The sequence below is a fragment of the Aptenodytes forsteri genome, unplaced genomic scaffold, assembly GCF_000699145.1.
Source record: "Aptenodytes forsteri isolate BGI_AS27 unplaced genomic scaffold, ASM69914v1 Scaffold193, whole genome shotgun sequence".
NCBI lineage: Eukaryota > Metazoa > Chordata > Aves > Sphenisciformes > Spheniscidae > Aptenodytes > Aptenodytes forsteri.
Genome location: NW_008795405.1, coordinates 9,696,653 through 9,723,720, shown reverse-complemented (window position 1 = coordinate 9,723,720; position 27,068 = coordinate 9,696,653). Strand labels below are relative to the sequence as shown.

Sequence of the window (27,068 nt, the reverse complement as noted above, 5' to 3'; positions counted from 1 at the left end):
GTAGGAAAACTCTTGTCATTCCAATGAAACATACTGTCCCCACCTTACATTACTGATGGACAGAAATCCTTTGATAAACTATTCTCCAAACTAGGGGTTTGTACTACCTGGCATTCTACAGGCATCTGCCCAATATATAACTATGTGTTTTGTTGTTGTTTTTGTTTTTAGTTTCTCCAGCAATGGATTCTGAAAACCTTGGATGATGACTTGACAATATGGTCATTTAAATTGTGAATTATATTAATGTGGGAGCAGTTGAAAGCACTTTAGGATCAGCACTGACTGCTGACAAGCTGGAAGAATGACCTGAAATACATCTCTTAAGAACACGTGGAAAGTGCTACTCCTCAAATACAAATAATTATTCAAATAAACATAAGATGGGGTAACTGATGAGGCAGTTGGCTTGTATAATATGATCGGGTGGTCTGTTGCAGATCATAAACAGAAGAGAATGTTTTACTAATATGTAAGGGAAGGCACTAAAGTTCTGCTGATTTGTATTTTTTTTTTTAAAGTATCCTATATCAAAACCAGGAAGTCTTTCATCTTCTCTGCTCAGTGCTATTGAGGCTCAAGTGGAACAGTGTATCCAGTTTTGGCACAGTGTCTCAAGATAGAGGTAACCAGTTGGAGAGTGACCAGAGGAGATAAAAATGATTAGCTGTCAAGGAAGCATGAAAAGATAAATGAGTGAGAATTGACATTCTTTGTTGCAAGCATGTCTGTCTCTCTCTAGATAAACATTGAAAAAATGTTTTGTAGAGAAAGGAATGATCTCTCTGTGAAGAAGACTAGGAGTAATTAATCTAGGGAGGGAGATCTAGGTATTAGGTAAAAATACTAATTGTGAGAATAGTTGAGCTCTATGATAATTTACATAGGAAGGCCAAGGCGTCCCTGTTGTCAGAGGCTTTTAAGAACAGGTTAGACAAGTGTCTGGGGTTGGTTGATTCCTTGGTCTGATAGACGGATTAGTGTTCTCAAGATCCTTTCCAGCTGTTTTCTAATTATCTCTTGAAAATAACTGTAATAGAAGTGGCTTGTGTAGAAGATAGCATTGATTGGTAAGAGTTGTCGGGTTTTTATTTTAGACAAGCAAAGACTTTTTTTTTTTTCTTCAAAGCACCAGATAATGTATTTGTTGGATAAGTTTAATGAAGTCCTGAGAGGAAAAGACTTCTGTGCCTTGATGAGAGTGAGCTATCTCTTACTAAATTTAAATACAAAAATTACACTTCCTAACCTCTTACTTTTTTTGAAAATATATTTGTTTTTATAGGTGCTTCTGCCTTGTACAGTTACTAAGTTTAGTATTACCTTGAGTGCCTTTCTTCACCCTGCCTTGGTTTCTGTGATCACTCTGGAAAGTGAAGATGTATTCAGTAATTTAAAACTGGTATAGAAGGACACTAGGCATTTTTGTGGTAGACTGTCATAATGTCTTTTAAATCAAAATTGCTTTAAAAAAAATTGCTGCTTCTGGTTTTATAATTATTAAGGAGGAGTCACTGTTATTTATATATTTATTAACATCTCTATCAGAGGACCATACCTTCATAAGTTTTTGGTAATTTTTTTTTTTCTTTGTTTCTTCTCCTGATCAAAGGGGCTTAGCCTGGACTATTTTTGCGGTATAGTATTATATGACATTATTTTTTAATGCTTCATTTGAATTCTTTTCTTTTTCCCAGGTCTCTGTCTTGAGAAGTTGCCAATTTCTTCTTCAGCTAGCAACCTCCATGTGGACCGTGAACAAGAAATTGTTACATGCTATGAGAAGGCTGGGGATATTGCTCTTCTGTACCTTCAGGAGATAGAAAGGGTAAGCTGGGATGATTTGCTTAATTGAAGAATTGCGTGGCTCGTCTTTCATTGATGTGGTGTTACCAGCATTTTGGTAACTCAACTAGATGATGTGTTTGTTTTCTTAGTACTTCAATGCACATTTACAATTGGGCAATAAATCAGTGTGCCTTCATGGATGTCTAGTATCTGTCCTTCTGACTGTTCTCTTATTCAGACCTCAGAAAATAGTGCTAGTAGTCTGAAGAGGGACAGAGCTCCTCCGAACTACTATGTATATTCAAGATGCTGATCTGTGGCCTGTGTTACCATATGGTAGTTCATTTATGAACATGGGATTATGGTGTCTTTCAAACACACATACAGGAATATGTACATTGTATGTATGTATATACTTACTAGATTTTCAGATAATTCTTAAAAAGAATTCATTTCAAAATGAAGCAAAATTGATCTTGTCGATGTTTATTTGGAGCCAATAACTTCACTGCTCTTAAATCTTCTTTATAAAACTACTTGAAGGTAAAATTCTGAAATAACATTGTACCTGTCAACAAGACGCTTGACATATCAGTGGGGTGTCCAGAAATAGTAACTGAAAGTGCGTTTGCTTCAACTAATAGGCACAATCCTGGGACAATGAAAAAATCACCAGATATTAAAGCCAGAAAAACATACGATTTTAAAATATAGGTGAACTTGAGATAAATCTTAATAGTTCTATAAATTGGATCAGGACAATGTTCTCAGTCTTGGTAGCCCATTTGTCATTTTATCTCATTAATATATTACTCACTGTATGTATGAAACTACAGTTACTGTTAAAAGTACTTGGATATTTTTTCCTAAAGAGACAGTCGTCTACATCTGAATCTGGACTCCAGAGTCGCTCTACTTTTCATACTAGGTATGAGTAGAAAGATAACCAAAAATCTGAGGTACTAGGTATGTAGAAGACCTGTTTTTTCTTGATGAAAGCTGATATATCTGAGCGTCTTAATGTTAGACAAAATATAACCTACAAACAGCTCTGCAGAATATTAGGCAAGTTACTGTTTTCTTTTTTTCCTCCCATTTTATAAGTTATGGACTATGAATTATGGAAAGTTAAAGTTAGGCTCTTTATTTGTAAAGAGCGTAACGCTTCATGATTTAAAAGCTTCAGGCTTTGTCTGAATTTAAAGGGATACATAGGCTTTTATTTCCTCCTCTTGTTTTCATTTACACCATTAACCTCGTCTTCTGTTTCTTACCACTTAGCAGCAACCCTTCAAGTGTTATAAATACTTTCTTTTAAAGAAAAGAAAATTTGTGGTACCCTTTGTTTCTAGGAGTTACACACTACTGCATTTTATTTAGACTTTGAGATATGTCTGAACAAAAGACAATGCACTTGGGGCTCTATTCTTTGGCTTGTGAATACTATTAGAAGGAAGCAAGCTAGCAGTATCAATCTGACCCTCTTTTTTCAGGCCTGTTGCTTACAAGCCTCAGGTCTGTCATTTGGCAGTTGTCTTTGAAGGGGTTATTAGATACAGTTAGGGTCACACAAGCAAAAGGAAGGGGAAGGAAAAGCTTGATGTGATGGGGGAAAGAAAAGTAATTCACACTGTTTTTTAAATACATACACATTTTTTCTGCTAGCAGTATCAATCTGACCCTCTTTTTTCAGGCCTGTTGCTTACAAGCCTCAGGTCTGTCATTTGGCAGTTGTCTTTGAAGGGGTTATTAGATACAGTTAGGGTCACACAAGCAAAAGGAAGGGGAAGGAAAAGCTTGATGTGATGGGGGAAAGAAAAGTAATTCACACTGTTTTTTAAATACATACACATTTTTTCTTTTTTTTTCTTTGGGTTTTGTTTGTTTTTTAAATACATACACGGTAGACTGTGTGGTGAATATGAAGGCAAATGAAAGCTGATAGCTCTCCATTTTGAGAGAGCATTTTTAATGTTGGTGTAATACAAATAAGTTATTTCTAAATTGTTTTTTGGAAATCACTCTGGAGATCACTTTTAATCTTGTTACCGCTTTCTGCAGCAGTCTTTCCTAACCTAACAGGGTTTTAGGTTTTGAATACCATCACCTCCTGCTACTGAATAAGGTTGCAAATATGCTTTTTCATACACTTCTCTTTTGTATACCATTCTTCACAAAAATTTCTGAAAAAGTATTATAATACGTTTCTTAGTGGCATTTCTGCTTGGTGAAGAAATTACCTTTAAGAGTATATCCAAGAGCAAAAAGATTTATATTTAGGTGGGAACGGAGGTAAGGATAGAAATATTCTACTAGCCATTGCCTACAAATGAAAAAGACTTCTCCAACATTAAGTTTTAGCTTCTGTGTAAAAGTCCACAAAACTTGATTTTTATTTTTTTTTCTAAATACATTTTTTTCCTTTTTGTTTTGTTCTCTTAGGTAATTAATGCCAATATACAAAACAGAAGCCCTAAGCCAGGGCCCACTGCACATGAACAAGAACTTGGTTTTTTCTTGGAAACGGGACTTCAAAGAGCACATGTTTTATATTTCAAGAATGGGTAAGATTTGATTCTCCTTTTTTTTTGTTTGCTCTTTTGTTTAGGTTTTGTATTTGTGATCTAACTGGGCATCATCATTTTTATCAATTGTGGATTGTGTAATCATGATGCCTAACATTAATAAAGTAGTAACATTTTGATTGAAATAGTAAGGCTTTCCATATTGTATTTATTTACACATTGTAAAATAATTTAATCAAAGTATATTAAACAGAAAGCATTTTATATTTTTACTTACTAAATGTCAGAACTTAAAATACCTTAAACTTTAACTATTTGAAATTGCTTTTACTTTATTACTAGACACCGTTAGAAAGTGATTGACAACATATTGAAACTCTTTTGATTTTTATAATTTTGATTTTGTAATTTTTTCCAAATCTCTTCAGTTATCACTTATTTTAACATTATGCTGCAGGATAAATGTGCATGAAGATCAACAGTATGTATACAAGTATACAATCTCCATTGTACCTGCTCTATAGATCCTTTTAGATTCTGCATGGGAGATCCTTTATATTTTATTTTAAATAAGGCTTCCCTTAAAAGCCTAAAAATAAATTCTGGTATTAAAGAAAATGAAAAAAGGAATACAACTCTCCATTTTTAAGAGCTTCAAAACTTGGCACAAATGTTTTTTAAGTACATTTCTGACATTTGTTGTTGAAATCACATAGTTTAAAAATTTGTTTGCAGGGCTTCTTATTTCACTAGGAAAATGTGGTTTGATTGAAATATTGGAACTCTTGATAGGACTACTGTTTCATACCAAAAACGTTTCTTATTCTTTCAAATAAACAGGAGATGAAGGGAGATCATGCAGTGTCTGTAAAGAGTTTGAGATTTTAATGTACTGATGGTAGGGTGACAAAAAGCTATCCGGGTTTTCAAACGGTTCAGGGATTTCAGCATGGAAATGATCACTAAGCTTTTGAAATCTCATTCTTAAAGTAATGAAGTAGTGCTGCAATAACACATGATCTGAGAGTTACATTTTAGTTCTGTTTTCATCATTTGATTGCAGGAGGAGTGAAATGTTCTGAAAGTTAATTTTTTTCATTTACCAGAGCTAAAAATAAAATTTCTGTTTTCATGCCTGCACAAAAGATAAATAAAATATATGTAGAGAAAGAATCCCAGTGGCAATCGTGGTTAAGAATAAGCTAAAAATTCCACATTTTGGAGAATTTTGATTGAAGGCCAGGAATGGAAATGGTCCATTTAATCTGACATGTTGTGCCTAAAAGCAATCAGCAATAGGCATAGCAGATGAAGATTAATTAAGAAAACAAAAAACAACCCCACAAAAAAGTCATGCAGTGGGTTATTAAGCAACATCCAGCCCATAGGAATGTTTTTCCCAGACCATATCAGTTGGTCTGGTGTGAACTTTGACAGGTTGATTGTGTTCCGTGTACACTTTAATCCTTCACAATGAAGCTGGTGGTGTTCTTGTTACCTCCTACGTAACCATATAATCTTTTTTGCAGTCTTCAGTACAATGGTCGCTTGCCATTTACAAGCTAATTACACATTATATATTTAATTTTAAATTTCTTCTTCCAGTTTCATTGGCCAGTGCTACTTTTTTTTGTGGTACGAGAGGAAGCGAGGTGTTAGGAAAAATAGCTCTGTGCCAATCATTATATTACATATTCCTGCCATTATATCCTTTAGTTCCCTTTCTTAGTTTAGAGCCAATCCCAATTCTTTCAAGATTTCCTATTATGGTCATTGTTTCAGGCTGCTAGTTATGTTGCTGCTTTTATGGGTCCCTTCTTTGTTTTTTTTAGTTTTTAACTTGGGTTTACCAGAACTGAACAGAACTTTAAATATATACTTTTCTAATAGTGACAAATTTATAGCATGTGTTTTAATAAATTTCTTTTAAGGATGCTTCGCTTGGTTTTTAAATTTGTCATCTCTCCTGATGTTAGGTTTATAGAAATTAGATTCAAGATCTTTCCATTGAGCTTTGCAATATACTTCACGCTTGAATTTAATCTAAAATGGTAAAGACGATTATATGAACATTTTCAAGGAGAAGAAATGTAGATATCTTTAATATAGGCAGTTTAGAAACTGAAACATTTCTTTTAAATAAACTTTTTCTGCAGTTGAAGCTGTAGATGTTAAAAGGGCTTCAGTCCTGTGGAGGAGGCAGGGAATCACTAGAGTTTAACTGCTTGTGAGTGATGGGGGAGAAGGAGAAGAGGAAAAGTGTGCCTGTCTGTTTTTACAGGCAGACTAAATCTGCTATTCATGTTGCAATGCAGTGGAATCTCTTATTTGTGTATGCTCATGAAGTGAGGCTGACACTCAGAAGAGTTGAAACTAAAATAAAATTCCTTTCACCAGACTATAACCTGGCATTGGTTTGAGTCAGTTCAAATGTTATCTTGTTACCAGCATAGTGGCTATAGTAATTTATACGTTAGAGCATGCTTAAAGGTCTGCACAGATGTCTGTGCATAAATCATACGGATTTTTTGGTGGGTTTTTAGACTTCATTTCCCCTCCAATGAGTACTAATAAACATCTCTCAAAATCTGCTGGAGAATTCAATTTGTCTGAAGTCCTCTTGTTACGGAGTGGGTTTTTGTTGTTCTATATCTAGGGGTCAGTTGGCTAATCACTGCTTTTAATTACACTTCTTCCACTAGAAGTGGAAGCATCATTTTTGTGCATGTGTCAGTTACAAACTAGAAAAGCAAATAAGATAACTTTTATACTAGCTGGAAGAGCATAATTTTAGCAGTAATGTGGAGAGTATTGCTGCCTACCCAGAAAGCCAGTTGATCCACTTTAAATTTCCCCTTTGTTCACTAACTGTACAGAGATTTTCTTTTAAGCCAAGAAATCAAGTTTTTGTAGAGGTTTAAGTGACTATCTTTCAGGTATGCATTATCTTGTATGAAAAACTAGAAAGTGTTTGAAACCTAACTTAGCCTAACTGCTGAGTGCTGGCATTTTGAAAATTCATGCAAAAGCAATTACCAAAAAAGAAAAACAAAACAAAACAAGTGGCAATAGTCTGAATGGAAGAATGTTATTTTAGTGCTCTATTAAGACACAAATCTGAAATTAATGTTTTCTTCCAAAGTGTACAGAATTTTAGTAAAGAATCAAACTGCGTACCCATTTTTCACTTGGGAGCAGAGGAACGTTTCAGCTTGGAAATGAGTAACAAAGAAGTTGAGGAAGCTGTTCTAAAACTTAAAGTAGAGTTTATGTGCTTTTTAAAAAACATTCTGAAATATGTAACTTTAAATGACTTTCAGGCTGATTATGCAACTTCCATTTAGTCTAGTAGTTGCTTTGTAATTTCAAATTGAAGTTCAAAGTCCTGATGTTGTTCCAAGAAAAGCTATGAGCACAGGAACTTTGACATTAGTACTTTAACATAGCTATTTTCAAGTAAAGTGCTCCTGAAAGGACAGCAATTTACGTACCCAGTAATCCTTCTATCCTAGTATTTGCTTTGTGTTAACGTTATGAGATAAACAAGACAAACTTAAATTGTGAATGGTTTTTATTTTTTAGCTAGTAGTGTTCAGAAATATACTGGAAGTGTATGCTCTTAAAGCAAAAGAGCTTTCTGACTGGAGTCTAAAATCAGGTGGCTGTCATGTGAAAACCAGACTTAGCTAGCTTTCAGAGCTCTTTTTTGTGGCTTCTCCTATATTTCGCCCCCTCTCCAAGGATATTGCTCTGTCAGAGTCCAGGATCCAGACTGCAGTTTGGTCTAATCTCCATCATGGTTCACATGCTGAATCAAAGCCTGAGGAACCTGGACCAGATCTGTACTCCTCATGGTGCCGTTACCTGTGCTGGCACAGCTGCAGTGAAGCACGACCGTCCCAGCCTTCTCCATGAACTTGATTCTCAGAGGCTGGCTTTTTCTCAAGAAAATTACAGCTAGCTTTCAGAGCTCTTTTTTGTGGCTTCTCCTATATTTCGCCCCCTCTCCAAGGATATTGCTCTGTCAGAGTCCAGGATCCAGACTGCAGTTTGGTCTAATCTCCATCATGGTTCACATGCTGAATCAAAGCCTGAGGAACCTGGACCAGATCTGTACTCCTCATGGTGCCGTTACCTGTGCTGGCATAGCTGCAGTGAAGCACGACCGTCCCAGCCTTCTCCATGAACTTGATTCTCAGAGGCTGGCTTTTTCTCGTAGAAAATTACACCCTCCCCAAAACAAAACAAAACAAAAAAACCCAACCAGTTTTTCTGCATATAATTGATTTTTATTGGGTTACAAAATGTGTGACAAGCACAACAGGGGAAAAAACCTCCTTAGAGTTACTCACGTAAGGGACTTGTCTACGTAGAAGTTGTTTCTTTTATCTATTTTTCTTTTTCCACCATAACACAAATAGGAATACCATAGGAATATAGCTTTCATGTTAGTAAGTGAGGGTGAGTGGATGTAAGACAATCCATAAGTACTTTTGTTGCACATATATACCTATACAGCGCTCACATGTAAATGCTTGACATAAATGCACATCAAGACACTGTATGACCAGCTGTCCACTGTATTAGAATATAGCGCTAGCTACCCATCACTCTCTGAATCTGTTGAGATCTTGTTGCATATCCTGCATCGGTCTCAAAACAAATTGGTCATTAAATAAAGAATAGAAAGTAAGATGAAATTCAAAAACATTGAAATCCTACGAAGTATCGCATTGTTTATATGTGAGATACCACTGCTGTATTGGAAAGTAAACTGGAAATTACTTCTGTTGCAGTTTTCAAAACAACTTTGTCCTGGAGATAAGTACTTTCATGTTTGTGTGGTTAGGAAACTAAGGCAGAATATATTCAAGATAGAGACAGAAATCACTGTTCTGTGATTGCTAACAAAAATGTGGTTTCAAAGGATATTTTAATATCTGTCATATCAGATGCTTTCCCCATACTTATTTAAGATACTCTTCTCACTCTGTTAGTTTTCATTGAAAAAACAGAATCTATTTGAATGTGAGGGGAAATTATTATTCCTTCAGATATTCAGAAAAAATTATCCATCAACAATGCTTTCTCTTTCAATCCGTGTTGTGTGCTTATTGCTCAGAATTGTGTCTTAACTTCAAGAGTTTAAAATAAGATTGCACTGTGAAGTTAAAGATAGAAAATCTGGCAGTTTTACATGGAGGACTAAGGTGGATATAAACATGAAGGAATCGCTTTTATTCAAAATAATCTCAAATAACCTTTGTAATAATAAGTTATACAAAGCACACTGAAAAAGTAATGTTAGTATCTGAGTTGATCTTGAATTTTGATAATTTTAATAATGTGCAGTTGGAATTCTGACTCTAGCTCACTTTTTCCGAGACAATACTTAGCATTTTTTAGCCCATGTACAAGTCTTGCTGACTGTGGCTGTTGCTTGCATTTGCAAGCATCAAATTCAAGGTTTTGGTTTTATGTTGTGTTGTGATGGGCAGCAAACAAAATGGTATTGGAGCCTTAAATTGGGGAGGGAATATTTTTGTCCCTCCCTTGCAACTTGTAAGATATGCATTTATAGGATCATACAGGTTGAAAGGGACTCCGAGGGGCCGTCTGGGCCAAACCCCTGCTCAAAACATGGCCAGTGCAGAGCAGCTTGCTCGGGGCCTTGGCCAGTTCTTCTGTGTGTCACCAAAGATGGAGGTTCAAATTCTGATGAAGTTTGGGGCTTAGGTGTTTTGTGAACAATATTCATGAGATATATCACCTGAATGTGAGCTGCAGTAACCTACAACTAATTAAGTCTTTTGAGTTTCTGTTAATACTGATTTTTCTCTAAAGGACAGTTAGTTGCTGTACCTGGATGATAGTTATTTTCACCAAGAGAAAGATTTTGTTCTATGAATGTAGCATTTGGCCATTTCTGTTAAAGCTTTAGTAATAGTTTAGCATGGAGCTTTTCAGGGTTTTGGATTACTGGTTACTAATTACATCAGTTCTTTTTTCATATTGAAATCATGTTTTTGAACTGATTAAATATTATGGAAGCTGTCGGTTTTAACTACAAAAATGTTGATTGACCCTGTTAACTTCAAAAGGAGGAAATTAGCAGGTAGGAGGACTAACTGGTGCTAGGTTTCTTTATGATAGTAGTAGAAAGTGATTTGCTAAGCATTAAGGTAAGTTTGCCAAGGAAAGAGTGCATGTGTTTTGGTCACAGTGGTGATAAAGGGAACTGGCTCTTGGAAGAACTAGGAGACTAATAATGTACAGAGCTCTGAAGAAAAAAAAAAACGACTAGTACTAATTGACGATCCATCTTTATTTTAAATAGTAATAACTATTCATAAGCTATCTTTGCAAAGAGTTACCGAATTACGTTATTTGACTCTTCAACACTTAAGCTGTAGGCAGTGCTGTAGCATTCAAATTGTACCAGTGTGTTTCTATTCAAAAATCAGTGAACAGAAGACTGGTACAGTGCCAAGAAAAACTGAATGCTGTGCAGGTGTTTGAGGCTGTGTGTGTCTGTTTTCATTTGTTATTGAGATTAAAAGCATTTGAAAACTCATCAATTCTTTCAAAGTATCCATTACTCAAATTATTTCCTTGTCATTGGCCAAACAATTTACAAAGTTGTTTCTAATTTTTTAAGATAAAAAGCAGTATTAGACTGACCGTGGTGAGTATTCACTGCTGTGAGTACCTTGGAGACATAATACATTCACAGAAATGCTAGCCACCAGCTGAAGCTTGGAAGGCAGGCAAGCTTTACTTTTATGTATTCAGGAGAATACTGGAAAATTCCCCTTCCCACCTCCTGATTTCCACGTCCTTTCCTTTTAAAATATGTAACCACCAGGATAATGTGTTACACAGCTGGTTTACTGAGGATTGCTTGTAATTTTTATTTATTTTTTTGTTGACATGCAGGCATTTTGGTGCTTGTACTGAAATAGTTTTGATTGGGTTTGGTACACCTCTTAGATCTGACCTTTTCTGCCTCCCAAATTCCCCTTCCAATGCTGGCCCACTTTCCCAAATGACCTTTTTCTGAGTGCCCATTTGATACGCTGTATTTTAAGCATGAGAAGGTGAAGGTAACACTTCCTTCTCTGGGTGTATGGTAGTGCCCTTGTGCATTTTATTTCTGTCCTGTGTATAAGCATAGTGCGTGTGTATAAATAATTTTGACAAAATTTTGGTGCGTTTTTGTTTACTAAATCCCCTCGTTACTGCAGCGTGGGTATTTTAAAACAGAGTTTCTTTGGAAACAGGTAGCTCCTCAGAGATGACACTCAAACAGACGCATGCCTGGTAAGCAGCTCAGCAGTGAAGTAATCTCATTTACTTCACTGTGATATTTTTATAAGACTATTGGCAGGATGTTTTATAAAGGTGGTCTTATGTTCTCCTTCCTGAAAGAACTGTTGCTGTAAGCCTCATGCTTAGGAATGCTGCATGAATTCTTACTGGCAGTGAATGAACAGAGGAGGAGAATAAAGAAAGGTGATAATTAACAAATATTCTGCTTGTATGTTTTGAAGTATTTGAATATGATTTTCTTTCCAGAAAGTGTTGTCCCTGTTTGTAGATACAACTCACATTTTGTGTGTTGTATATAGTATGAATTTGGGGAGTTTTGGCTCTCTTTCCCTGCCTTTCCCCAAGTTAATGTATTCAATTACATTGAATGCTGGTTCATGATTAATTTGAAGAGTATAAAAATAAAAGACAGCTTAGTAAGCATTTTCAGAATTGCCATTGTGTGCAAAAGAGGAAAGGAAATCTTGTCCTCCATTCTACTTTGTTTTTTTAGTATAATAGCCTGATAGCAAATACAAGAGTTGGCAATAAAAGGACAAAACTCTTATTAACTATACTGATGAATAAATGGCACATAAACAACTTAAAGTAGTGGAAAACTGTGCGTGTTCTTCTGATTTTAACACCTCTAGCTAACTAGAAGCAGTAGCTTCAAAATTAAACATCTCCAGGTGTTACCAAGAGAGTTAGAAAATCAACAGAGGTTCGATAACCTCTTGTTTTGTTTTGTTTTGTTTTTCTTTTCTTTTTTCCTTCTCCCTCCCCTGGTTCATTTTCATTATCATTTTTCACACTTATGTATTGCTGTTTTCACACTGCTGTCCAATATATTATTCTTTGGCTTTCATGTTGGACAGGCGTACAGTGTCAATGAATCCCCCCTTCACAAATCAGCTTAATTCTTCATAGGTGTTGCCCCTAGTTTGCTTTCATTGCAAGGGTGGCTCTCTATTCCTCTCACCCTTTCTCTTCTTCGGTGTCACCACTGGGAAGGCTGAACAGGATTTGGCCTTGTTTGTCATTGCTCAGCAGTGTCTCTGGTTAAATATTTGATCTGTCGCTTCAGATTAGCTGTTTGGGTTCAATCAAATGTTTCGTTGATGCAACCCAGCTGTTTTGTTGCTGCTTAAAATCTTGTGTCTTATCAGAGTATACTTCCTTTATGGTTTCTGCTGCTGATTTCTGACCTTTGAATCTTTAAGACAGGTTGTAAAACCATGCCCATGTTGGTCACTCTGCTGAAATTCTCCATGCTTTTATCAGGCTTGATACTAAACTGAGTGGCCTCCTAGGTCTTCAGTTTGGTATTCTAAACAAAATCACTGTTGGTGCTTCACATTCTTCCTTCTAGTTCTGTAGGAGTTTTTATATATTTTTAAATATAGATAAAATAACTTTATAAAGTTTATGACCATACAAATTGACTGATGTGTAATACAATATTAAATAGTTACCAGAGTAAATTCTATTTACTTTATTCCCTCTGTTAACTTATTTCCTTAGTAAAACTTCCTGGCATGTTTAGCACTTTCTTCTTGTGAATTCAAGAATAGGCTTTTTTTGTTTATGATTTTCTTTGGCACCTTCTTAATCTACCCCCATTTCTTCCTCTGACTAGATCTCTGCTTGAAAGGAGAAACTTGCAAAATAATAGGAGATAAAGGGCAAGACTTCTAATACAGTCTGTCTCCAGTAACTGGAGAAGTCCTTTTATGAATCCGGTCTTTGTGCCTTAATAGTTGAATCTGGTACTTAGCGTATACACATGCACATATATACATGTATGTAGTGTGCTGTACATATACACTTATATGAAAGAACATTCTGAGGAGGAGCTGACGTGGTAGTGTCAAGAGAAGTAGTAAACAAAATGTGTAGCATCCTGACACTGTAAAGTGAAGTTACCTGCTCTCATCTTCCCCATACCTGCACTCCTGGTATGCATTTTTCTTGTTTGCTTTTTGCTGGTTCAGGTATTTGTTTGGCTCTTCTGTGGAGTCATCTCATTCTCCAAAACAGCAGAAAACAAACAGAAAAGAAATTATTGCTTTCTGTCATTTTAGTGAGATGAATTGATTCACTGGAAGGTGTGATAATGACTGGTGTGGTTGTGAGAAAAGAGATAGGGCCATGCAAGTGAGAGTAGGAAGATGTGAAGAAGGAAGAATGGTGGAAAAAGGGAACAAACACCAAGACAGGGGAATGAGGAGAATAAGACCTTCCTCTTTCAGTAGCAAACCATTAGGTAGACTTAGCTACCAGTGGAACTGCAGTCTAGGCAGTAAGTGTTTTAATTTTGAATGCATGAATGCAAGAATTGCTGCTTGATTGGGCTGTTTCAAATACCTAGGCTCGTGTAGCTGTAACGGCACACTGAAGATGTTTCATTTATAAGCCCAAACGTCAATCAGGAACCTTCAAGCATCAAGCAAACATGATCTTCTGTAGTGAATTTGAGATACCTGGGATTTTTCTGTCTGCATGAGTTAACAATGAGTAAAACGAGAAATGTATCATGATACTTTTTTTTTTTTTTATTGAAGAGTGCTTAAAAAATGAGTAGTTTTGATTCTGGCAGGAAATAAAGGATTTTCTACATGTAATTCAGAAAGTAATGCCCAGTGATAAGCAATGTTTTGTGGAAATTATACAGTGTTATGAGAATATTCAAAGTGTGACTATGAAAGAACGAGAGGGAAACCTGAGAGGGAAAACAGAACTGTCTGAATTTGCAACTGTGTTGCCTTTTGGAGATAGATATCTAAACCTTACCAGGATGTTTGCTTCAGGTGACTTGGATTGCATTACATCCATCATTTTTCTAATTGTGGTTAAAATTATGCTTTCCCCCCCCCTCCCTAAACCTGAGGGAAAACAGACATTAGTCACAACCATGTGAAGCATCATCAGTTGTGCAGAAGACTTAGCATTGTCCATTTGGTCAGACCTTTTAGAAAGTTATTGCAGAAAGCCATAGAATTTCAGTCCTTTTTAATTTTTATTTTTTTTAAACTCATCTTTGTAGGGCTATATAAAGCAATTGCTCTAGTATGGGAAATGGCATGCCTCAGTATTAGGATGATCTGTTACTGCTAAAGAGTTAATCTCTTGATTTGTCACATTTCTTGCTTTTTGCTATAGTAACTTGATTTGATGTAAAATAATTTCTGGTCTTAATACTGTGTAAATTACTCTTAATCGGCCAAAAGTTAATAGCTGGAGTGTGTGGATTTAGATCATTGTTATGGTTTTTTGTAAACATGTCAGTCATACCAAAGTTACTGAAATGCCGCTGTTCTGCTTGGCATGCGCATCAAGAGTTTTGCCTGCCCTTAATCCTTCCCTTTAGAACAAATACCTTTCTTTTCTTTGCTATTTGAATTCTTGGGAGAAGAACCCAAACTTTAAAACTTACAATGTACCATTGAGTTTAAAAACATTGCATTTCTTTTTCTGTATATAAATATAGAGAGAAAAAGAGAGAGAAGGAGAGAGAACACGCATTTGGGAAGTGGGCTCAATTCCAAAAGCAATTTCTGTTTCATCACTTCGATCAAGCAATCTAGATCTCATTGTTCTTGGTTTTTCTCCTTTTAAAACATGAATATTTTTTAAATGAGATCTAGTAAGCCTCAGCAACGAGGTAGTAGTTAGGCTAGTATAAGTAACTTAGCCTGTTCACTGGCATGGCTCTGGATATACTCTTCTCTCTTAAATGGGAGAAGTACTGACAATTTAGCCACCAAATTGCAGAGCAGGTGAGGTTTGGTCTAAGCTCACTAAGCAAAAATGTATCCTAATTCCATGTTTAATCTATAAAAAGCAGTGTTAGACTAAATATTTGGGGGTTTTAATTGATAAGCATAAGAGAAATGCCTGACAAACAAAGCTCTTCTCACACTAATGGAGAGGATATTATCAAAATATGCTGTAAATACAAAGTAAATTAATCTTATCAACCTTTCTGAGGTTAAATTTAAAACATTTCTTTTGTAGCGTGTTTTGAGTATATTGTGATTAGATCTCATTCCCTTTGTTATAAGGAATAGTGTTTGGTTTTTTATCCTAACATCTTTCAAATATAGACTGCTTCTCACTGAGCAGTTTCTTTCATTCTTTTCAGTGTGTGTGTGTGTGTGTGTGTGTGTGTGTGTGTGTTTTTAAAACCACAAAGATAAGAAGTATTTGTGTGAGGTTTATCTGGACCACTAATGCCAAAGCACTGTGTTGTCTGATGCCAAACATGCTTTTTAAAACCAAGAGACTTCTTGGTGGTGATGGTGACAATATGTTTGTGCCAGAAGTTTGCTGTTGCTGGCCTACATGCTTATATTCAGGTCTTCTGATCCTGCATTGAAAGTCTGTCCTTACTGCCCCTTAATTTTCTTCCTGCACTTTCCTTGTATCATATCTACAGTTACTGATCTCTCTCTCTCTTTAGGAGTGAACACCTTTGCATAGATGCAGTTAAAATAGTTTCATTATTCTAAACAGAAATGGTGCCTGAAGTTTTCAAAGGAGTATAAAAGTTGATCTTGCATCAGAATAATTAATTAGGTTCTAACATAAATTGTTGGGGTTTAGGGTGCAATTATGTAGACAGAAGGATGCAAATTAGCCCTAAGGGCATCAATCTGTATAGACTTTCAGTAGTAGATTGTACCTGGTTCTCAGTCTTTAACTGGTATAGTGCTACTTAAAGAGTCAAAGTAGTTTGGTTTTTTTTTTCCTTGAAGGTTTAAAGCAGTAAACATCTTAATTGGTCTTTAAAAACTAGGAAGATGCAATTCAAAGGGCTTGGCTCCAGCATGTTCTGATGGGCGGCAGTCATATAAACATACACATATGTAACTAGCAGTGTCTATCTGTGGGCTGTCTTTGTCTCGTCTGAAATGACTGAAAATGTGTCAGCTCTGAGTGCATGTTAATGTACCTTAAAATTCCTTGCCTTGAGAATGGAAGGGACCTCAAAGTCATTTACAGACACAACATGAGATGTTGTTTTCTAAGTTAACCTGCCCTTTTGCTCTGGCATTCGATCAGCATGGGTGGAACTGCTAACATGAAGGCACATCGTAGTGAAAAGCAGGTAAAAGTTGTGTGCTTCCTAGGCTAGGCAGGAAAAGTGTGTGCCAGAATAGCTGCCACCCTCTTCTCCCCAATGTTACAAACTGTTAACAAATACAGGAAATGTACTTTGCTAAAAGCAGTGCAGTGTGGAGATCTACCATATTGTTCATGGTATATTTTGCTTCATTATTTGCCTCTCAAAGCATTTAACTCAATTTTTGGGTGATTTAGATTGTAGTTTTGAAGTGTGTTGGGTTTTTTTAGTATACTTCATGTAGAAGATGCTCGACAAATCAGTATTGTGTTTGTGATCACTTGTGCAGTGGATCAGTGTTAAATGTTTTATGAAGCAAAAACTAATTCTGTATTTTAAGGTTTTTTTTCTTGTACAATCTAACTGCTTTTTCCATGATACAGTAGAACTTCAGTCACAAGTTTCAGTCCCTTGCAGATGCTTATAAAAATGTAATAGGTAACTAACAACGACCTGTCATGAAGCTCTTAAGGATTTTAAAAGTTGCATACTTTTTCATAGAGTTTTTTTTTTTGTTCTTGTAACACGTCAAAAAACATAAACTTCATATGAAAAAAAATGCTAATTCCTAAAATTTCATAAGGATTTAGATTATTGTGATTTGAAGTTCTACTACATAGTATATGTTTCATCTGTACTGGGAAATCAGTGTTTCAAGCTGACAAGTTCTTGCTCTTTCTTGACAATTTTGCAGGGAACATTTCAGTTTTCTGGCAAGTCTGTCTGTGTGTTTTTTTAAATCTTGTTATGAGGACACATCTGTGACTTTACAATACGGTACTTGAGAGAAAGCTCCATTTATAGGAAATACACACTTAGAGCAGAGCAGAGAACTTAAAGCTGGGATTCCAGTGGTCTGGTTTTGGCGCTCTCAAATATTTGGCATGTGGTGTTACTGAATGGTATGTATTTTGGCTTTCCAAAGGTGCTGAAGGTATCCAGCTTCCATTGAGTTCAAAGGTTTTCTTAAAATTTGGCCTACTGACTTTCTGTACTTACTTCATTAGTATATGAAGTTGGTGTAATATTCATTAGCTATTAAGAGGCCTGTCTGTGTGAAATATATAAATAAATATAATCTTTCATGCAGTTGTTTCCATGTTAGATGTATACGCAAGATTAGTTTTCTTTAATATGTACTAACAGGTCACTCTGTGGTCAAGCTCTGCTGTAACGTGGACTTTTTACAAAAAATCATTATTTCTTGTGTGACTGGTGATAATTTCTTTTTAACCAACTGGTAGCATACTTTGACATAACTTTCAACCTGTTCATATAGGTTTTGTTATTTGGAAATGCTAGCTCTTTTTAAATGAGCTTTTATATAAAAGTATTTTAGAAGGTGAACGTGTGCTAGTGAAAGATGTCTGTCTGTGCTGGAGACTAAAGTTTCTGAAATATGCTGATAATCCTTTATTATACAAAACAGAATAGACATGATTGGGGGTTGGACTAGACGACTATTCTATGATTCTATGACCTCTGTCATGTAATCTGAAGAGTAAAATAAATGAGTAGGTCTCTAGGTAAAGTGATAAGAGTTCTACAGTTCTATAGCCAGCTCTCTTGCATCAAAGACTCTGGTTTCAGGTGTTCTGCAACTAAATTTAAAGAAAGTATCTGTGTAAAAATGCTGGCTTTTTTGAATTTGTACAAAGTTGCAATGCAGAAGATCAGTATTTTAAGTATATTTGTAAATAAAGGCATCAGAGTAAGGAAGGCAATTTCAACATCAGCTTTGTAGCGCAGTGCAGTAGTGCTTTTACTTATGAAAAGCTTACATGATATGTAACATTTCTCTTTTGAGTCAGTGTTAGGTAAATGTTATGCAACTTGCACATAAAATCACATCTTAAGATAATACAACTATATGACATAACAGCAATGATTTAACACAAAACATGCTTTTGATCAACTAATTTTGTTTTACAACTAAACAAACAGTGCGTGAAATGACTGTCCTGTTATGTGTTGAGGTTGCAGAATTCAGTTGTTCAGCTCAGCAAAAAGCTAACCCAGTCCTTCACCAGTTCAGAGAAGAACTGTATTAATATGAAATAAAATATCTCAACTGCTTGTAAGTGCAATAAAAAACAAGCTGAGATAACTGATACAGTGATGAGAAAAAGATAAAGCTGTAAGACCATTCAAAATAATCTATTGTTTGAGAAGACAGTTCAGATCTGCTAAAATTGTTAGTATGAATGATGCCTCCTCTCTGAGGGTCTTGAATCTCTCTGCAAAAGCTGTTTAGGCAGCAGAAATGGAAGAAACATAGATGAAGAAACCTGAGTTGCAGAAGCCATAGCAAAAGCCAGATGTAGTTGAGAACAGAACACTGATCCCCCAGTCGTCTTCTGGCCACACAGTGAGCCTTGCTGTGTTTGTGCTTTCATTACTTTCACTGAGGATTACAAGATTTAATCCTTTTTTATTTCCCTATTTTAAGGTATCAAGAGGCAGCTAAAATGGAAATTTTTTTTTTTCAAAGTTTATACTTCGAAGCCTAATGTAATTGAAAACTAAAACCATTGTAGGAGCAAGAAAAACTTCAGTTTTTTCCCCTTTTGGGGTGGTCACTTCTTACACTTTTCCTTGCTTTCTCTTGAGCTATCTACTGATCATGAAAATGTTTCTTTTTGCAATAAACTGGCAGGGAATGTTGTTATAGTAATCAGTGGTAGGGTTCCCAGATGAATGAAAATAAATATATATATATATATATATATATAAAAAAGTGTATCTACACATATATCTCACAGAAAGGCAATGATGATATGCAGAAAAAAAAAGATAGCATGGATTTTAACAACTTTATCAAGTAATATATTAAGGTGTTACTACATCCAAGTTGGAATACTGTCAAATTCTATGTTTATATACAGGAACTTGACGAGAGGAGTTGGTAGATTTAGAGAGTTACTAAGAGCTGTCGAAACAAGAACTACACAAAATCTGCGAATGGTAAGTTATATTAAACCACATTCCTATTCCGCATCTGAATTTTAGTAAGCAAGTAAAGCATAAATATAGCGGATGAGTTAGAGACAAATAATCAGATACACAGCATATTGATCAGGATCTGTTATCCACCACTTTATAAGGTTACATTTCCTGGCTTAAGTGAATTATTAAAATAAAAAGGAATGTTTGATACTCAGTCTCTCCCCTATTTCTCTTTCCTATTTGTGGTTGTGGTTAAAACCTGATTGGTCTCTGACTGACCATACTTTCAACCTTAATCACTTGCCCTATTTATGACTTACCATAGTTTCACAAGGGCGTTGTTTCATCTTTTTGTAATGTAATGGGAGTGAGGACAGAAGTGCAGTGTCTTTATGTGTGTCCTACTAAGTTGGAAGTTATCAAGTTATCATTTCTTTATTTTTGTGATAAAGCCTCTTAAAGGAAAATAATCAAAGCAAAATCATGAAGATTTGTTATTTATGTTGTCAGAAAATAAACCTTTACCGAATGAGTGATGTATCTTTTTGCATCTTTTATATAATAAAGGGCCAAGGCTTATATCTTTTGCTCTGATGTAATGATTTTCAAAATGTCCTAGATTAGTTTCCTAATACTAGGCCTTTAAATCTTCCAAAGTAGTAATAAGGAAGGTAATTGGTTTCTTAATTCATTTAATAACTGATTCCTAGTAAGGATATTAAAATTATTAAATAATAGACTTTCAATGGAGAGGGATAACATTGCAAACTTTAATAGAATAAAAGATGAAGGGCTTCTTATGGTATAGGAAAAGGTGGAAGGCAGATCATGTGGTGCTGTCCATGGCTTAAGCATTACACATCTGTTGCTGGGAAATACTGCCAATTCTTATGCAAATGTAGATCTTGCCTTCTTCCTGCTGCCCTGGTACTAATCTCTGAGTTTTCAGCATTGTGATATATAGTCATGCAGCTTGTATGCATATGTATTAGAAATTAAAGAGGAGATTAACCTGATAGTTATGGATTATAGGATGACTTCAAAGATTTAAATAAATATTATTTGCTTAAATAATATTTATGTAAGTATTTCTACACTTAAATATATGGTGCCAAGAATAGTTGGTCAAAATAAACTTTTTCATGGTGATCTACAACCTCGTTTCACTCTTGCTGAGCCTTACCAACAGTAGCAAACACCAGCACCTTCAAGTACAAGTTGTCAGAAGCTCCAATCAGTCGGGGTTTGGACTATAGCTGGCTGTGGTAGGTTGACCTTGGCTGGCTGCCAGATGCTCACCCAGCTGCTATCTCACTCCCCTTCCTTAACATGATGGGGAGAAAATAAGATGGAAAAGCTTGTGGGTCAAGGTAAAGACAGGGCGTTTGCTTACCAGTTACTGTCATGGGCAAACCAGACTTGACTTGGGGGAAACTAATTTATTGTCAATTAAAAGATAGTGGGATGGTGAGAAACAAAGACAAAAACTAAAACACCTTCCCCTCACCCCCTTTCCTCAGGTTCAACTTCAATCCTTCATTCCTGACTCTTCTACCTCCTCTCCCTACCCTCCCACTCCCTGAGTGGTGCATGGGGGGTGTGGAGGGTTGTGGTGGGTCCATAACAGTCCCTCTCTGCTGCTCCTTGCTCCTCACACTTTTCCCCTGCTCCAGCCTGGGGTCCCTCCCTTGGGCTCCAGTTCCTTCAGGGAATGTCAGCCTGCTCCACCATGGTCTGCTCAGCAGGCTGCAGCGTGGACATCTACTGCACTGTGGTGTCTCCCACGGAAACATCTGCTCCAGGCCTGGAGAGGCAGTAGAGGTTATTGAGCACAAACATCTGAAAATATACCTGAATGTGCTCCACACTGAGGAGCAACAGTTGATGTTGTTGATACTTCAGAAGTATCTGGATTTAACTGATAAAATTGAAAAATTGTTTGTTATTGCCTTTTTTTTTCTTTGTGTTTAGAGAATTGAACTGAGTACTTGTACCTTTCAAACAGCAGTATGCCTGTTTTTTTGGATGTTTTAAAATAACAGAAAATATATTCTACATGAATTGTCTTCATTAGAAATAATCCAAGTCTTTTTGAAGATTTTGCATTCAGCATTTCTAAGGAAAACATTTATCTTTACTGAGAGGGTGGTCAAACCCTGGAACAGGCTTCCTAGAGAGGCGGTCTATGCCCCAAGCCTGTCAGTGTTTAAGAGGCATTTGGACAATGCCCTTAACAACATGCTTTAACTTTTGGTCAGCCCTGAATTGGTCAGGCAGTTGGACTAGATGATCATTGTAGGTCCCTTCCAACTGAAATAGTCTATTCTATCTTTCACTTTTACAGACAATAGCAAGACAACTCGCTGAAATTTTGTTACGAGGCATGTGTGAACAGAGTTATTGGAATCCACTGGAAGATCCTCCTCACCAATCACCCCTAGATGATCCACTTCGAAAAGGTTCAAATACTAAGAATTACGCACTCAGCAGAAGACCGCGGGTATACACTGGAGAAAAGTATGACTGAGTTTATACCTCTCTTGTTTCTATAATTGCAATTGTTACCCAGTGCACTGGGTAATTTAGTTTATATTGTTGAAAATGTATAAGGAATTGGGCAATGTGAATGGGAATGTTTCCCATGCTGTGTGTGTATATATATTTTCCCTGAAGAGAACTAGGGAAGCAACATGCTTCTCCAAGCAGAAGTTTGCACTGTATGTATGAGACCTTTTGTTCTCAATTCTCAAAATATTTTTTATATATATACTGTGGTATATGGTAGAGTTAATATCCCATATTATACCTGGGATACAAAAAGAAAAGTTTTAAAAGTTGTGTGCTGTTTCTAGACCTCTATTCTGCCTTATCATAGAAAGGAAAGAGTTAGCAATATGGAGATTCAAATTCATCCCTGAAACATTATTAAAAAAACCCAAAACATATCTAGCAGTTTCAAAGGTAGTTTATTTCCCAAGGCAGCTACCTTTTAATCTTCATAGGTTAGTTTTGGCATTTCTCTGTGATGCCACCTTTTTGTTGAGTTTTATTCTTTCACTGATTCAGATAAGTGGTATGCTATGGATCATTTTTGTGTAACGTATCCCATGGTTAATTCTAGAGTAGCTTTGGTGTGTTTCTTTTCCTTCTTGAAAATGTGTGGGTTTTTTTCAAAATCCATCACCATTAGTATTAGTATTAAAAGTAGATACCCATCTCCTTGAATTTGAACTTTTTCCTAAAAGTTAATAGCTTGTTGTTTTTTTGTATCTGATCAAATGAAAAATGGTTTCTAAGGTAAAATTGTTTTCCTTAGACACACTCTGACAGTGCCAAAAATATATATTGACAAAATTTTGCACTTTATTACAGTCCTTGGGTGTAGCTTACTGCCTGACAGTAATGTGCTTGTGTCAAAGCGTACTAGTGAAATCTTAACTCTTTGATACTGTCTTTTTAAATTTATTTTTTATTTCATCGATACTAAGTTTGATGTGATGAAACTTTGTTGCATGCTTGTTTTACATAATCTGCAACCTTTGCACTGCTCTGCTTGTATTCTACATGCAAGTCCTTGTGGGTTCTTGTATTTTGTATATATGTATTTAATATAGTCAACAACTATTGCTTGCTTGTTTTGATACATGCTGGAAAGCACTGTGAGCTAGAGAACTGAGAAATAGATTGTAGCAGTGGAGATAATGATCTAGCCAAGATTGTGATTTGCCATAGTAGGACAGTACTAAGTAATGCAGATGGAGAAGATTGAAATTCCATGTAAACTTAAGAAAAAAGTTTTACAGAAGATGTTGTGGAGTCTGGAGAATATCACTGGAGATATTAAAAATCCAACTGGACGTGGTCCTGAGCAACCTGCCAGTTGACCCTGCTTTGAGTGGAGGGGCTGTACTAGACGATCCCCAGACACCCCTTCCAACCTCAACTATTCTGTGATTCTGTGAAATCGGTGTGATCTGGGACTCCTTTGAGGAGACTGTCATCTGTTCCATTTTAAATTTTTGACCCTTTTTCTCCACAGAATTTATTATTACTATGTTTTTTTAATATTGTTGTCCAGCTGTAGGATTAAAACCCAGGCATTGTGAGTTTTTTAATTTCAGTCTTGTCTGACTATGTCTAGGATGTGAAGTCATTAAAAAGCAGTCTTTTGAGCTTTAGGAAAGGATGCAGGCATAGAGTTGAACATTCAGTTTGCCAGAACAACTACTATGTTTCTCTGCAAGTACATAATTAACAAACTGTACATGCAGGCAACCATTTTGGTAAAAAGGAAGTACCTGGTTTGTGGATACACCTTGATCACTGCACTTATAAAGTATGCATTTATTGCCCAAACACAAGGAAATCTCTTTTTATGCAGTGTCACACATTTTCTCATTCAAACTACTTGTTTTCACACAGCAAATCTTAAAGAACAGTCTGTTCCTCTCGTACAGTATATATGCCTTATTAGTTAATATGAAAGCTTTTTTCCATAATGTGACCTTGCTACATGCAAGAGTCTGCTTCTATGGTAGATTGCTTATAGAAGTAGTCCTACCTTAAATTCTGAAGAGATGTTTTGTTTTAGTGTTCACAGTATCTTTATATTGTAACCTAAAATACTGTCACGCTGCAGGCATTTGAGTTGTTTAGCTGCATTTATTGCAGATTTCCATTAATGAATACTTTATGCAGCAGCAAGCCCACAAAATTATGGTGTCATTACTACTAACAAGCAGAATGGCCTTTATTTTCAAAGATTTCTAGCAAATTTTCCTTCCTTGACCCAGAATATTTACAGCAGGTTTCTCAGGCTCAGTCTTTCAAACTTATGTTCTTCATTCTCATCTCATCCTTTTGTAGAAACATGCCTCCTGGCAGAAGTGGGGCTTTGTTCAGTGTAATTTTCTTGTTCTTGGGACATGTAAGTGAGGAGTTCCACAATTTCAACAGAGCATGTAATTAAGTCCTTTTCTTTTGTCACATCAGAGTGATTAACACCAGATCAGATAAAACGTGTCTAGCCAAGTATCTCATCTCCAGCAGTGATTGAAAGCAAGTACCTAAGACAATGAATAGCAAGACAGACATGTAGGAAACTTCTTCCTAGGTATTCATCTGACAACCAACACTGTTTGAGTCTGAGATGCACTGTTTTATTCTAAATATGCTGCCTGATATATTAAGTAAGTGTACTGTGTTCTTTTGAGGATGGTGAATGTGATTTGGCTAATACCATGTATGATTTTGTAGATCTCTGTGTTACTGCCTCTTCAGTTTTCTTTATCCTCAGTTGAAGAAGTGTTAAACTTCTTGGTTTGCGTTTGGTTGGTAGCCATTTCATACTTCCAGTTGCTTCTTTTGCTTGGCCCTGTTACCTTGGAATTACTTTACTCCTATGTCTGCATCTGTCAGAAGACACAGAAAATGTCTGAGTTCAGTCAACTAAATTGAGCTTTTTGCATACACAAGTCAAAGGAATTTCCCAGTAATTTCTGCATAAAGTGGATCTTCACTTTTTGAGACAATCATCAACTTATTTACCAAAATACATTCAAAGTTGTAGGAGAAAATAATGTTTGCTTTCATTTTGATAAGTGACATTTTAGTAGTTCTCTTTGGGGCAACTTCCCTTTTTTCTCCGAGAAAGTAATTTCTCCAGCAACTATTTCCAATCGTTACTGTGCTTTCTGGGAACCATTGCCGGTCAGTCAGGTTAAATCTACTTCCAGGTTGCTAAATTCTGCATTGAAGACTGGATAGGTAAATGGGGAGCTCTCTGATGCTTCCTCTTCACTGCTCGTTCCCTGTCCTGGGTGGTTCTTATTCATGAGTAACTGTGTTTTGAAAAATGTCTTCTAAGACTTAGAATACTCTTCAAAGACTTGTGAGCAACTTGCACTGATTAAAAAATAAAAATCCAACAACAAAACAACTGCCCTGGGGTCTTAGCTGCTGTGTATTACCACAGTACATTCACAATCTTGCTGTCAAACTGCCTGGAGTTCAGATGTGTTTTAAGTTTCCATTACCTTTCAGGCATTTAATTACTGCTTAAATTTCTAGTGCATTTAAAAAAACCCAAAAGGTGTTTTAATCTCAGACAAGTTTAGTTTCCCATCTGTAATTTATTGTAGTTTAAGCACCCTTGGGGTATAGGAATTGCTTATTAACAAAAAGAAATTATTTTCTACATTTAAACAGTTAACTGTGGAACTGTTGGTCTGGAAACAGGAAATAGTACTTGTGCTAATTCAGAAACAGTTTAGAGAAAGAAATCTGGAGAGTTAAAACACAGTCACTGTGTGTGTGCGGACCGGGACGACAGAGAGAGAGAATGAATGAATGAGTGAGTGAGTGACTGACTGACTGAATGAATTCCTACCAGTCATGTACCCAATGCGGATTACTGTTTTCTGTCTGCCAGCACAGAAAAGTGTTCAGAAAGCATCCAGTGTTCAGAGAAAGCAGTAAAGTTTGCAAACTAGTCCTGTGCAAACCTTCAGTATTAAGTCATAAGGAAGTGTACATCATTAAAAACAAATATTTTAAGTGCTGGGAAGTAACAGTGGTTGTGGCAAGGAGGCAGAGATTGCCATGGCTCTGTTTAAAACTATTCACAGCTATTGAATGCATCGGAAAAACAATTCTTAATCATATCTGATGAAAGACTAATAGAAGTATTTATTCACATATTGCCTAAAATACAAAAGTTACCTTGTTCTTGTGAGAGAGTTTCTTGTTGCCGACCTTTGAATCAGTGATGTAGATTCAGCTCAGATAGATTAGGTGCCAGAGGCTAGTTAAACTATGGGTACAGTTTTTACAGTTGTCAAATTATGTGCCATTTTGGGATATTTGAATGTGTTCAACTCTGACAGCTGTGGTGATTTTGTTCTCATTGTGTTTGGTCAACTTTTCTGAAATGCAAATTTAGAGCATTGCAAAGAAACGCATTTTAACCAATCGTTTTTTCTATGCAAGTTACTTTCTATTCTCTTCTCTGGAAATTTTCCAGTTTTTAAAGTACTCTTACTGTATTTGTGTAAGCTACTCCTAAAAGTAATGTCTTCTGCTTAAATAATTAAATTCTTGTTTTGAACAGCATCTTTTGTCCTCAAGAAAATACAGAAGAAGCCTTATTGTTGCTGCTTATTAGTGAATCTATGGTAGGTAAAATAGAGTGAATGTGCGTGTGCTGTATGTGTGCGTTTTCCTTGGGTTTTTTTAAATGAAAATAGAACTTTTTTTGTCATACCTTACTTTATGACTTGCGTTTTATTCTCCGTTAGGAAAGCAGGCAGTTACTTCTGAAACTCAAGCTTCTGTTCCTCTGAGCCAGCAAGATGAGGTCTGCAAGTGTTATGAATAGG

At 36.0% G+C, this 27,068-nt stretch overlaps 1 protein-coding gene across 3 annotated transcripts in view; it reads left to right on the top strand.

Moving 5' to 3' along the window:
* The window catches only part of TTC7B (tetratricopeptide repeat domain 7B), a 130,627-nt gene that overhangs the window by 12,456 nt on the left and 91,103 nt on the right, over positions 1 to 27,068 (top strand). For all 3 annotated transcript variants that reach the window (XM_009280774.2, XM_009280775.2, XM_019472515.1), the window contains exons 3-7: positions 1,698 to 1,828; positions 4,231 to 4,352; positions 19,632 to 19,710; positions 22,037 to 22,209; positions 26,801 to 26,864. In XM_009280774.2, the coding sequence (XP_009279049.2) occupies positions 1,698 to 1,828; positions 4,231 to 4,352; positions 19,632 to 19,710; positions 22,037 to 22,209; positions 26,801 to 26,864 (569 nt within the window). The remainder of the gene's footprint in view (positions 1 to 1,697; positions 1,829 to 4,230; positions 4,353 to 19,631; positions 19,711 to 22,036; positions 22,210 to 26,800; positions 26,865 to 27,068) is intronic.